This window comes from Meriones unguiculatus, chromosome 8 (assembly GCF_030254825.1).
Source record: "Meriones unguiculatus strain TT.TT164.6M chromosome 8, Bangor_MerUng_6.1, whole genome shotgun sequence".
Classification (NCBI taxonomy): domain Eukaryota; kingdom Metazoa; phylum Chordata; class Mammalia; order Rodentia; family Muridae; genus Meriones; species Meriones unguiculatus.
This window is the reverse complement of record NC_083356.1, coordinates 117836531-117849659: the sequence shown is the minus strand read 5'-3', so window position 1 is coordinate 117849659 and position 13129 is coordinate 117836531. Positions and strand designations below refer to the sequence as shown.

The 13129-nt window shown below is 49.2% G+C and overlaps 1 protein-coding gene across 1 annotated transcript; it reads left to right on the top strand.

Annotated features, from left to right (window-relative positions):
* Positions 1-8368: 8368 nt before the first annotated feature.
* Hoxd4 (homeobox D4) lies at positions 8369-11607 on the top strand. The gene is made up of 2 exons (XM_021650444.2): positions 8369-10720; positions 11276-11607. Exons 1-2 carry the CDS (start codon positions 10294-10296, stop codon positions 11605-11607), a joined length of 759 nt encoding a protein of 252 aa, XP_021506119.2. The 5' UTR covers positions 8369-10293.
* Positions 11608-13129: the final 1522 nt, after the last annotated feature.

Genomic DNA, 13129 nt, shown 5'->3' with positions numbered 1-13129 from the left:
CTTGGAAGCACTTCCCCCGAGGCAAGAAGGATGCGCACTTAGGTTTGTGGGCCACAGGTCAAGGGTCTCTCCACCTTAGCTGGTCTCCTAACGCTGAGTTCCTTCTCTGTGTCTACAGTGGGCATGAGCAGAGCCCCTGGAACTATAGGCAGGACTGTTTTTGTTTTTAAGTTCCTACACCAAAGGTGAGTAATTTCTTCCATTTTATGGATGAAATTACAGGTTCTGTGCATTCCTCACGTCGGATTTGGAGAGCTGAAAGAGAGCAGATTCTAAGCTACGTTCAGGCTTTTTGTTTGTTTGTATTTTGATTTTTTTTTTTGAGAGAGTTTCTCTGTGTAGCCTTGGTTGTCCTAAACTGGCTTTGTAGACCAGGCTGGCCAAGTTCAGGCTTAATTAGGGTCAAATCCATACTCTTACTTGCTGTGTGACCTTAGGCAAGCAGGACAAAAATCTCTAAGCTTGTTTCCTTTGTTGAAGGTAGGAATAATAAGAGTATCATCAAGGGTTCTTATGAGGATTTTTCTGGTTTTTTATTTTATTTTATTTTTAAGGACGGGATGTCATTATGTTACCAGATAGGCCTTGGACTTAAGGGCAATCCTTCTGCTCCAGTCTCCTTGGTGCCATTACAGATGTGAGCCTACCACACCTGTCTTTTTTTTTTTCTTTCATATATGTTACTGTTGTGTTGGGCATGATACATTGTTGGCTATACTTACTAGCTAAGTACTTAAAACAGTGTTTTGGCCCCTAAAAATGTAACACTTGATCCTTAATATTATTGGCCCTGCTTTCTCATAAGGAAGACCTTGGCTCTTACAGGCAAAAGGGACTAAAGTGGTTTGCTCAGTAAGTCCTTGAATTATATAGAGGAGAAAAGAGATCCGAACTGGACATGATGAAGCATGCCTGTAGTCCCAGGGCTAAGGAAGCTGAGGCAGAAGGATCAGTATTTGAGTTTGAGGTCAGTTTGGGTTTCATATGGAGTTCAAACCCAGCCTAGACAACTTAGCAAGTCCCTGCCTCAACACAACACAACAAACAGTACAATAAAATAAATCTTGGTCATCTCTCCTCGGCAGTGGCCTCTTGGGTCTCAGTGTCTAGTGCCCACACATCAGGGTGCCACCCAGGAAGAAAGAGTTCTTGGCTCCTTGGTAGGTGGCCTCACACTCCCAGAGGCACTTTGACCTGCTCAGGAGGCTTGCAGTCTCTCCCGAGCTCAGTTTCAGCTCCTCCAAGCCCTTCCAGCACTACCTTGTTCTCCTTTCTGTTATCCTTCCCCAGATGGTCCTTCTTCTACACAACTAGTCTCCTGGAACCTGAGTGGAGAGAAAGGAGCAGGAAAGGAGAGAATCCTCTTCCTGGCTAAATCTACCTGCACCCTGTGATTTAGCCATTAGGTCTCTGGCTAAACCCAAGAGCCAACTTGGGCCCAAGTATTGACGAGGTATGTTTTAGGAAGACTTTACCCTTCCATTTCTTTGAAACAAACAACAAAAATTAGGAGAAGGGATCCTGTTATGAAGCTCAGACTTGTCATAAACTCTCTGGCATTGTGCCTCAGGCTCCCAGATGCTACGATTGGTTGATTTTAGGTGTGTGCCAGTGCCTGGCTAAAATTCCTCTCTTTTATGGCTTCAGGCTATACTCCACGTCAACATAATATGAGCAGTCCCTAAGACGGGGCTCCTGCCTCTTTAGCCCTGGCTGCCATGACTCTTACAGACTCTTCCCACCACCCTTTTCCAAGCTACTTCTCTTGATGACACCAAGAGCCTGAGTCAGGTTATCTCTGACAACACACAGGTTCTTTTACCTCCAGGTGTGCCATGTCACTTTCTGTCCATAAGAGAGCAATGCTACCAGCCACCCAATTCCCACACCAGCCAGCTCGGTTCTCTCTAACACTTAAATCCCCTCCTCAGAACCACTGAAGCCTCTTCTAGCCTGTGACCACAAGTCTGACATCCCGCCTCCAGGCCCTGTTCCAGGATGAAAGGTTCTGATCTTCCACTGAAAGCCCTTTCCTTTAGGATCTTCTTTTTCTCACAGAGCACTCTACACTAGTGAGTAGCTCATTGTGGAGGAGGAGAGGACTGCAGTAGCCCAGTGGCCGGGGACAAAAATCACATTCCTCACTTGCTTGGGAACCTCTGCTCAGTTCTTCTCTGAGTCTAAGCCTAGCCTGTGTCCTTAAGCACAAGTCCTGGGCAGACATTTTTTTTTTTTTTTTTTTTTTTTACTGTGTGTCTCTGAGCAGAGATTCACCCTAAGACAGCCCCCTCCCCATCTACCTCTCTTGCTGGACAAACATTTGCTTGAGAACATAACATCTTCTCTAGGCACCAGGACCTTTATTGAACCAATATTAGCATGAATTTCTTTAGGGTGGGCTGAAGCCTGACCTGCATTGTACTTGAGATATCTGATGCTGTCTTCTGGGACCCCTTTTCTTGCTCTTTCTTGGGAGCAGCTCTGGCATCTGGGTTGGGGAAGTCTTACAGGGGACCCTATATCATGGAAGCCCACAGGGTAGAAATCCCAAAGACTGGCTCTTTCTAGCTACCAGGGTCCTAGTTCACTAGGAAACTAATTTCTTACAATTTTAGGTGTTTTTGTTTTTATTATTTTTTGGTTGTTGTTCTTGCTAGATTATTTTTTGTTTGCTTGTATTTGTTTTGGGTTTTAGTTGTTGTTGTTTGAGACAGGGTTTATCTGTGTAGCCCTGGCTGTCCTAGAACTCACTCTGTAGACCAGACTGGTCCTCTGACTACAGAGATCCAACTGCTTCTGCCTTCCAAGTGTTGGGATTAAAGGTGTGTGCCACCACTGCCTGGCTTTCTTACAGATTTTAAAGGAGGGCAGCCCTCTCTTCCCTCTTCCTTGTTCTATTGAAACTACTACCATTATAGAAAGTCCTTGGGGGACAGGATGTTGGCTGAGGCTCAAAGTTTGGGCACTTTCCTGGCATTCCCAACTTCTCCTAGGGCTTCCAATTACAGGGAGTAAGGGGGAAAAGCCCTGGGAGCCTGAAACACACAGACCTCTGCTTTCTCCATTGATGCTCAAATTCTCTCTGCCAGATCCCAATTCTCTCTTTCATTCACAAAACCTGTGTCTCTGGAGGTGGGGTAGAATAGCAAGGGACAGTTGGAGGAGGAGACACACTTGCTCCTTAATCCTTTAATCCTTTAGCCTGTGAGCTCTAAGATCAGAGAACAAAGATGTCTGCCTCAATATATTTCTTCCTTCCCTCCATTTTCTTATACCAGCCCCATTTCCTGTTCCTCTGTTACATATTCAGAGTGGACCTGATCTTCCTGTATAACCTACAGTGAAGCTTGCAAGCATGTCTCAGACATGCCATCCTTCATCACTTTTCATCCAAAAAAGTATCTACTGACCCCCAACTAGATACCAGGCGCTGTTTGTCCATCCACCATTTCTCAAGGCTTGTTTTCACTGTCTCGCACCTCCTTACAAAAGGCCCAGCACAATGGCCTGGAAAGCCAAGTACTCTGATTCATCTCAGGCTAAAAATTCGAGCTTTCTCAAATGCCCCAGTGTTAGTTATCTCTTCCAGGTGATTAACACAGACGCCTTCAAAAGCTGCCGCCCATCTACTGCCAAAACTGCCAGAAACCAGTTTCTGAAGGGTGATCTCTACCCACTACTGGTTGTAAAAGAAAACAGAACAAACAAACAAAACCCGCAAATGTCTCCTTACATGGATGGTGGGAATTTTTTTTTTTTAATAAAGGGGGTGAGGGGCAGAAACGGTTGTCCTAGTGTCGGGGCTAACAACCTCCTGTTTTCTGGCTAAAGAGAGTCAAATCAGGAAGTGGGTTTGCAAATGCACATCTAATAGCTGGAAATTAGCATGCAAAGAGATCTTCATACAAAGAATCTCTCTCTGGGCTGTGTGGCTTTCTGATAAGAACTGTTGTAACTGCATTTGATTTATAAATCACACGTGTGTGCTCTACAAATCTATGCAGTACATTCATTATTTTCTCAGAGCAGTAAAAAAAAAAAAGCACATTTTCACACAGTTTGTGACACCTCTGTAGGGCCACTGAAGGGTGCTAGGGGCCAATTTTCTTCTTATTTGTGCCTATCCTTGAGAGCTGTGTAGGGATTTCATCCTTTCCCACTTCTGTCTCTCTTCTCTGCCACGATCACAGATGGCCCCATTCTTGAGTGGAATGCCCAGTCTTTTTCCTAGATTGCTCATCAGGGTAGACAGAGATAGTCCTACACTTCTTTCTTGGCCTCTCCCCATGATGGAGGCAGCAGTGGGGAGGAGCTACTTGAAGCCTACACAGATGTGGGCCTTCTGGGACTCTTGAGCCCTTTGCTAAGTGGTTTGAGCACGCAGTGGGATTGTGCATGTCTGACTTCCTGGGTTTCGGTTCTTTAAGAGCCTCATGTGCTTCCTCACACCCTGGCCCCTTCACACCAGGGCTGTTTTATTGTTTTATAACCTTCTTTAGAGCCTTACTTGCCAGAGTCCGATGGGGGCTATTCTCCACTTTCTCACTTTACCAAACCCCACGTCTTGCTATTTTAAGCAGTTTGGTCACTTGCAAAGGCTTCCCTTTCAGATCTAAGCAAATTATAAAAACCTCTAGGCATGTGGCTATCTCCAGATTTCACCAAGCACCATCCACAACAATACAGAGGAAACTAAGTGTTAATTCCAGCTGCCTCCCCCACCCTAAGGCCACCCAGCCCCTTCTTCCCTAACCACTCTTTCTCTGTTGAAACTCCAGCAAAATCTCAGATAATTTTCAACTTTTGTGATAAGCAAGTAAGAAGTGGCCTTTGACTTTCCTATTTAGCACATCGAATGCGAGAAAATGATTGAAATAAAGGAGTGGATGGTACTCACATCGAATGCAGCCAGAGTCATGAGACAAGCCCACCAACCAGCCTTTTCCAAATAGCACTATCCCCAAATTTAAACAGCCTTCTCTGAAAAGATGCAAGTTGAAAAGCCTGGGGTATTGATATGAATATGACCTCTCTCGCATTCTGGATATTTGGAACTATTTAAATCCAAGGGAGCAGTCGCAGTGAACCTTTATTTAGTGAATAAAAGTTTAAAGCCCAAGGTTATTTATGGTTTTGCAGAGGAGGGACCTGAGTGGCCGTTTACAAGCACGTGATTCCAATAAACTTTGTTTTATGGCTTGAGAGTTGACAAGCCAAAATATAATTCCCACCATAAATTAGGTTAAGAGCATACAAGTGCAGATGCCTGGTTCCTGGAGCAGCGATAGGAAAGTGAGAGGCTCCAGCCAGCACCGGGCTCGGAAGGAGACAGACAGATACCCTACCCACTAGAAAAGAAAAACAGTAAGTCACTTATTACTTTTTTCCACAATAACTCTAGAGGTTTTTTTGGAGGTGGGGGTCGTTTCCAAGCCCAGCCTTCTCTACTTGGGGGAAGCCTGTCGAAGTTAATTCTAATTTTATCCTAAACCTAAGTTAATAAATATAACGGGGGGGAGGGGAGGGCGGAGGAATCTTGGAATTTCTCCTTCTTTGTATACACGGAAAGTTGGGAATTGAGGGGCTCCTACCCCTCAAAGCGGGACCTACACTCTCTTCCCGAGAGCAAGAGCGGAGCGAGCAATAGTAGTTGGGGGTGGGGAGAGAGCGGGATGGGAGTGGAGATCCTCTGAGACACCTCAGAGCGGATTATCTTTTGCTGTTCCTAGAGGTCTAAAAACTTGAAGATGGACGTCAAATCCTGGATGGCCACTGTTCTGCACGACCGTTTGTAGGTGCCCCTGCAGGAGGGTTAAAAGATCAGTGTCAGCCACAGAATTAGGTCATATTCTAGACCATTTCTTTAAGACCTAGTCATTTTCCTTTAAACACATCGATTTTCCTCTCTAGTTATCCTTTGGGCTCCCATTTCCCCTCGGAAGGATATGACCCTGGTCTGAACTGGAGATGTGGAAATCCATGTCCCAGCCATGCCTGCTCCTTCTTCGACAAGAAGGCAGGTTTGGAGGCTGGAACTGGAAACCACCCTGCAACTGGAAAGGAAAAGGAGGACTGCATTATTCCCGGAGGGAGCAGACAGGGAATTGGGGTCGGGACCTGCACCTCTCCGCCTCAGCAGAAGGAAGTGCACAAAGGCCTATTTTCCTGACTTCCCGTTTCCCAACTGGGGAAAGCCTGCCTCAGGCAGTCTTAGGCCATATAACTCTCAAGGGTTTGCCCAAGGGTGTGTGAAGTGGGGGAGGTGACCAGGACAGACTCTACTACTCCTTGCTCTGCCTTTGAGGACTGAGAACTTCTCCCGGTTCCCTAAGGCCATGTCTCCGAAGCAAGGAGTTCTAGGTATTGCTGGAGAGTCTGGGCCTTGGCACTTTTCTGCATGTCATTTATTTCTGCGTTATTATCCTGTGGGACTTGAGTGACCCCGTTTTGTCTGCAACAGGTTTCGGAGCACGAGAGAGAACTAGGAAGAACCTCTGTGAGTACCTTCCCTACCAAGTAAGGGGTAGTGCAGACGCTGGGAGGTGGTGGGCGAAGGTCCGCTCCAGCGGGGATGGGAGGATATCGGAGTGGCGCTGTCTCCCTGTCTCCCCAGCTTGAGCCTTTGGGAAGCATTTCTGGGGCCTAGTTCACAGTCACCTGCACAAGTAACCACCCCTTGGGGGCTCGCCCTTGTCTTCCGGGATTTCCCCGGACCTTACAGGCCTTTCCCAAGCTCCCCAGCTCACACAGGTGCAGCGTACTCACAGCTAACTAGCAGCCCATCCTATCAATGAACTGTGGCAGGCATCAACGACAGAGAGAATGGACACAGTAAACACTAAGGCAACAAGGTTCCTCTCTGCAGGCCAGCCTAAATTAACTCTGCCCAGTCTCACTCAGCCTTCTCTCGCTGTATTATGTTTGAACTTAAAATTTGATTTCTTACAGGCAGAACCCTTGATGGGCCTTGGGTGTGTTGAATTGGCCTGCTTCCAGGAAGGGCTACAAGTTCTGCGCTGGTATGGACTTTCCTCTCCTGTCCCTCTCTGGGTCCCAGCTCCACCGATGTGAGTCCTAGATTTGGGATAGTCTTCTGAACAAGAAGAGTACTTTCTTTCTCTTCCACCTCTGCTTCTCCTTAGCTGCAGTTGAATTGGTGGGGTCACGGACAGGGACTCCAGTTCTTTGGCTCTGAAGTTTGAATCTGAGAATGCTGGTGACGTCTTCAGGAGGACCTTCCTCATTAGAATGGTAGTTATAGTGGGAGAGGCAAGGAAATAGCAGGGGCTTGTCACTCACTGTAAACCCCAGGTGGTTTAATTTTAATGGAAGAGTAGATTGCCATGGACCACAGGGACCAGGCATCCTCCCTCTCTTGTGAGATGTCTTTCCTTCATGGTCAGAGATGCTGGCGCTGGGCTCCTGGCCAGAGGCCTTTTCTGGGGCCCTGGTGAGGCTGAGCTCACAGGAGAAGTGGGGTTCTAGGAATCAGGCCTGCACATGCAAACCTGGCTCTAGGCTCCATGATGAAAAAATCGGAATCTTCAGACTTTCTCTGGTCTTGCTCTCCTTTCCTGACACCCTTGGCTGTGGGTGCTTATCTCTGCGGAGGCTGCCTGCTTGCAAACGCAAACCCGAATCTGGCGCCTTGTAGCTGCACAGAGCACAAAAAGCCGGGGAGATCAAAAGCATTTGTAAGGGCAGTTGAGCGGGAGGTGAATATTTAACGCTTTGTTCATCAATAACTTGTTGGCTTTGACCTGTCTGAACAAGTCGAGCAATAAGGTGAAATTCAGGTCACAATGTCTAACAAATATGAAAATGTGTGTGCTCATCTCGGTCCCCACTCAACTCATTGGATCTCTCCAATTTGTCTGGATAAATCCTAGGCCTAGTGTCCTCAGGAAGGCCTGTCCGTGGGTCCGTGGGTGAGAGGGCTTGGCATTAGGGGAAACTAGGGAGAGCCTTTAAACAAATAGATCCTAATCCTTTTTGAAATTGGCACCTAGGAAATCCCTTCCAAATAGTCAAAATAGTGGCAGTGAAAGATGGGAGGAGGGAGTGAAAGGGCAAAATGCAGAGAAAAAGTGGGCACCCAATTTTGCCAGATTTGGTGAGGGGGCTCTCCCGGCCTCACCCCATCCAAACCAAGGTGTGGGGCTTGAAAGTGATTTTTTTTAGTTATTGGGGAAGGAATCCAGACAATACTTAGAAACGTGGTCATCTTCAGTCTGTTATCAGGCATCCAAAATCTCTGCTCAGGCCAGGGCATCCTTCTGTCCCTGAAGTCAGCCAAGCCCCAGAGTGCATCTGGGCTCTTGGTGCCCTGGATTGAGGGGCCAGCCCAGGACAGCAGAGGCGCTGGGGCGGCGAAATTCGTGAACTTTTGTACTCCTCTGTGCTGCTGTCGGCAAAGCAAAAATAATGAAACTTTGTGATATGTTTGTAAATGATTTCGAATGACCCTTCGCCCTGCCCTTCACCATCAGCTCGACAGTCTCAGTCCAGGGCGGCTCGGTGGCCGCAAACAGCGACAGCCTCAGGGTCTGCGGCGGCGGCGGCGGCGGCAGCAGCAGCAGCAGCAGCAGCAGCAGCAGCGGCGGGATCGGAAAGCCCAGCGTGGCTGAGGGCCCAGGAAGGTAAACGCTCGAATTTTGGGAGGACTAGCTGTGGCCACTAACCTGGCTCAGCAATTGGCGAAGAATATCCCTTTTGCCTTTTTCAAAACTCCCTTCCTACCGCTGAGGGCCTTTCCTTCTTTTTGGGAAATACCACTTGCTAAGGGGGCGGGAGATTTGGGTTCTAAGAGGGGGCAGGCAATAAAGCCGCCACCTCTGGGGTGAAAAAAAAAATTCCCTTCTTTTCTTTTCTTTTTAAAGAAGGTCCTGGTTGCTTGGCTGCTTGGGAGCCCTGATCCTGGCAGGAGAATGAGGGGACACATTGCTGCAAATTGTCACCGAGCCTACCTGAACCTTGTCTGAAAGCCAGGCTTGGGGAGGTCCTGGTGGCTGTGCTGGAGAGGTCTGGCAGCTGTCTGAGGGTCTGCTCTGGGTAGGACCTGAGTTTGTAACGTTGTCTATATATACCCTGTAGAACCGAATTTGTGTGGTACCCACATAGTCACAGATTCGATTCTAGGGGAATATATGGTCGATGCAAAAACTTCACATGTCTCCGACATAGCCAGAGACTGAGGCGGAGAGCGGTTGGAGCCGAGCGGGCCAGCCAGCCACCTCTCTCTTTTTCATTGCCTTGGACTCCAGGATGCTCTACTTTGCCTGGTGACATTGTCCAGCCTTTTCCTGGAGAAACCCCTACCTTTATCGAGCGGGAGCTTAAGAGGTTGCCTGAGTGGGTAAGGCCAAAGGCCCCGGTTTTAGGTTGCTGGGGAGTGAGGCAAGGACCAGCAAGCGCCAGCAGCAACAGCAGGAACTGCAGAGGTACCCAAATGGGGCTCACCTAGTTTTAAAGGCCCTTGTGTGGGGAGAAGACACACTGGAAAGAAGGCCACTGGCCACTGAGGGGGGAACGTTTAGGCAAGGTTAAGGTCTCCTCACCACCATCCCAACCTGACCCAGCCCTCAGCGCCCAGACTCAGAACTGCGAGGGCCTCCTGCCATATCAGCGAGCTCCAACTTCAACTAGAAACACCCCAGCACGGACACTGGCAGAAAAGCACAGTGGTTACTCATTGCCTAACTCAATTCAGGTCCGCCACATTCTGGTAACTTTTGGGTGACCCTGATGAAGACAAAGCCATGACAGGTCTTTGTATGTCAGAGTCCAGGACTCCCGCCAGTTGGCCCGGGCAGGCTGCCCGCCTAGGACACACTCCCCAATTCAGAGGCCACATTGCCCACACTCGTTCTCCCTTAATTTGCACCCCAAATAGGAGACTTCACTCTTCCTTAAACTGTGCCCACTTTGGGGGCTGCTTCAGGCGGTGATGAGTGAGGAGGGCATGGGAGGTTAGCAAAGTCAATGGAAGACAAAAGCCGCGATTACCTGCCGCAAATAGGGGTGGTGTGGACAGACTCAGAACTGTGTTAACATCTGTCAGGGACTCTCAAACGTGGCACGGCAAGTCACTTGATTACACATATGTTATTTAGTTAAATTTGTGAAAATTATGAGATGCTCACCAACCCGGTGATAAACTCACTCCCTTCCTATTGGCTGGCCTGGTCACGTGGCCGCCCAACTTTATTCAGTTGACAGCAAGTAGGAGGGCCCAATGGAAGGAGAAAAAAAGACAACACGAGAAAAATTAGTATTTTCTACCTTCTGAAATTAATGGCCATGAGTTCGTATATGGTGAACTCTAAGTACGTGGACCCCAAGTTTCCTCCGTGCGAGGAATATTTGCAGGGTGGCTACCTAGGCGAGCAGGGAGCCGATTACTACGGCAGCGGCGCGCAGGGCTCCGACTTCCAGCCCTCGGGGCTCTACCCACGGCCCGACTTCGGCGAGCAACCCTTCGGAGGCGGTGGGCCCGGGCCTGGCTCCGCGCTGCCCGCGCGGGGTCACGGACAGGAGCCGAGCGGCCCGGGAAGTCACTACGGGGCCCCGGGAGAGCCTTGCCCAGCGCCCCCGCCTGCGCCCCTGCCGGGAGCTCGGGCCTGCAGCCAGCCCACCGGCCCCAAGCAGCCGCCCCCCGGGACAGCGCTCAAGCAGCCTGCTGTGGTCTACCCCTGGATGAAGAAGGTGCACGTGAATTCGGGTAAGGAGCGGGGTGCGGCGACCTCTCGGCCCTTCCCCCCACCCCTATTCGCATCTTTTGGCCTGCCCCCCCCCCCCCCCGAGCGGCTGTGGGTAGGTGGGGGCTTTTGAAGCTTCCTTGGGCGCCGCAATTACTCTCTCCATAAATTTTTATAGCTGAGGGAGCAGGCCGGGACCATGTGGCTGGCTGCTTGGCTGTGGGCGCAAAAGGGGGTGGGGATGGGGGTGGGGTGGGGGAGGACTCCATTTCCACAGCAGAGGGAACACAGAGCGGGGAGAAGGGCATTTCCAAAATGTTGGAGATCCCAAGCTCTCGGTGGGCCAGGGAGAAGGGAGCGCCTTTGAGGACCTGTGAGCACGGGGAGTGGGTGCGTGGAAGGGCTTGGGTGGGAGTGAGTGTCTGAGGGAGAGGGCGGGAGGGAGGAAGCAGGCGAGCTTGGAGCACGGGGAGGGCCGAGGGCTGAGGGACAGGCCAGGAAGTGAGGGCAGAGGCAAGCCAGGGGCCTAACTAGTGGCCGGGCTCTGACCTAACTGTCCTGTCTGTTTTGTCTCACAGTGAACCCCAACTACACCGGCGGGGAGCCCAAGCGTTCCCGGACGGCCTACACCAGACAGCAAGTCCTAGAACTGGAAAAGGAATTTCATTTTAACAGGTATCTGACCAGACGCCGACGGATTGAAATCGCTCACACCCTGTGTCTGTCAGAGCGTCAGATCAAGATCTGGTTCCAGAACCGGAGGATGAAGTGGAAAAAGGACCACAAACTGCCCAACACCAAGAGCAGGTCCTCTTCGTCTTCCTCGTCTTCTTGCTCCTCTTCAGCTGCTCCCGGCCAGCATTTGCAGCCAGTGGCCAAGGACCACCACACGGACCTGACGACCCTATAGAAGTGGGGACCCTGGGCCTGTCCCTCCCTGCACTCCAGGCTGAGGCGAAGCTGCGGGTGCAGGCGGGGCCGTCACCTCACTGGGCTCTAAGGTACTGTGGGGGTGGACCTGGGAGTAGGCCGACCTCGGACTAGGTTAGCATCCTGCGCGAGGGCAGCCCCCTCCCTAAAGTGGGGATGGGGTGGGAGGGTGGGCGGGCTTCTTTTAAGTATATTATCATATGGCAGGAGCTACTGAGAACATAAAACCTTGGCGAGTCATTAAACTCATGAAAATCTCTGCTGTTGGATTTTGAATTCGCAAATGAAGGTTGGAGGCTTTATCCCTGAGTGGGCCTGGACATTCTCCTCCACACCACCCACCGCTTTCCGGGAGCTGTGTGGCTTAGTAACTGAGGGGGAGTTGAGGCAGAGCACCCAATGCTAGGTGCTCTCAGAGAAGGAGCAGGAGGGCTGAACCAGAATCTCAGAACTTTCTGGATCATCTATAGAATTTCTGCTGTGATAAAAAAGAAATGTTTTGCTCCCAGTGGCCCAAAGAAATAAATCCAAGAAGAAAAGTGGAAACGGGTTATTTTATGCTTAGATTATATTTGCTTAAATATTTATTTGCTGGGGGAATGGACTGCAGAAAATAATGACAACTGCATGTCAAAAACCTTAGGAGAGTGAAAAGGACCAACTTCAGGGGACTGAATTAGAAATCTGTGGGCTCATTTGTGGCCCTATTCTGGATTTTGAACTCCTCCCTTCCACTCCCCCACCCTGGAAATATGTGTAGGAGGCCCTTAACCCTTCAAGAGGGAAGCCAAGGGTCCAGGAAAACCGAGTTTTTGAAAATGTGTGTGCTTGTTTCAGCGCTGTGTTTGCCAGTAGTTCCGGGTGGTTGAAAGAAAGAGGGCTGAGGGGAAGAAACAAATGGTCCAATATTTTTCTCTGGGGGAAAGAAAACAAAACCTATACGTCCTGGGTCATCAGATTTTTCTGTTCCAACTGGATTCCAAATGCTCCAAGTACCTCACTTAACAGTATTTTATAGGACTCGGTGTATGGCCTGTATTGGGATGATGTTGTGCAGGAGGGAGAGAGTAGGTAAGGAAGTCTTATTTTTAAAAATAAACTCGTAGACCCTAGAAATCCGTAAGAGTTGATCTTAAGGGGATTTCCCTTGAAGTGTGTGTTTTTAAAAGTGTTTCTCAAGACATTAATTAGAAGCAGAAATTGTGAAAGTCTAAGTTTTCAGGCCCTCTTCTTTACCTTGAAGATAGTGACTTAAAAACAACCTCAAACAACAAGAATGATGTTTTATTTATTTATTATTTATTTATTTTTATTTCACATCTGGGAAGAGTTCAAACCTCATTTTCTAAAAATTCTAATCCTTAAAGATAAGGAGGATAAGGGCCAAGGTAATGATAGAGTTTATATAGTCAAATGAAACAAGTCTTTGAAAGCTTGATCCCCAAAGCTTGGACTCCAAACAGAAATCCCTGATTGCAGTTGCCTCCCACCCCCACCCCAAA

What these genes read in the sequence shown, in the direction of transcription:
- Hoxd4 (XM_021650444.2), top strand. Translation starts at nt 10,294, where the DNA reads ATGGCCATGAGTTCGTATATGGTGAACTCTAAGTACGTGGACCCCAAG. An exon ending in GAAGGTGCACGTGAATTCGG is followed by an intron (nt 10,721 to 11,275) that starts GTAAGGAGCGGG and finishes TTTGTCTCACAG; the next exon opens with TGAACCCCAACTACACCGGC.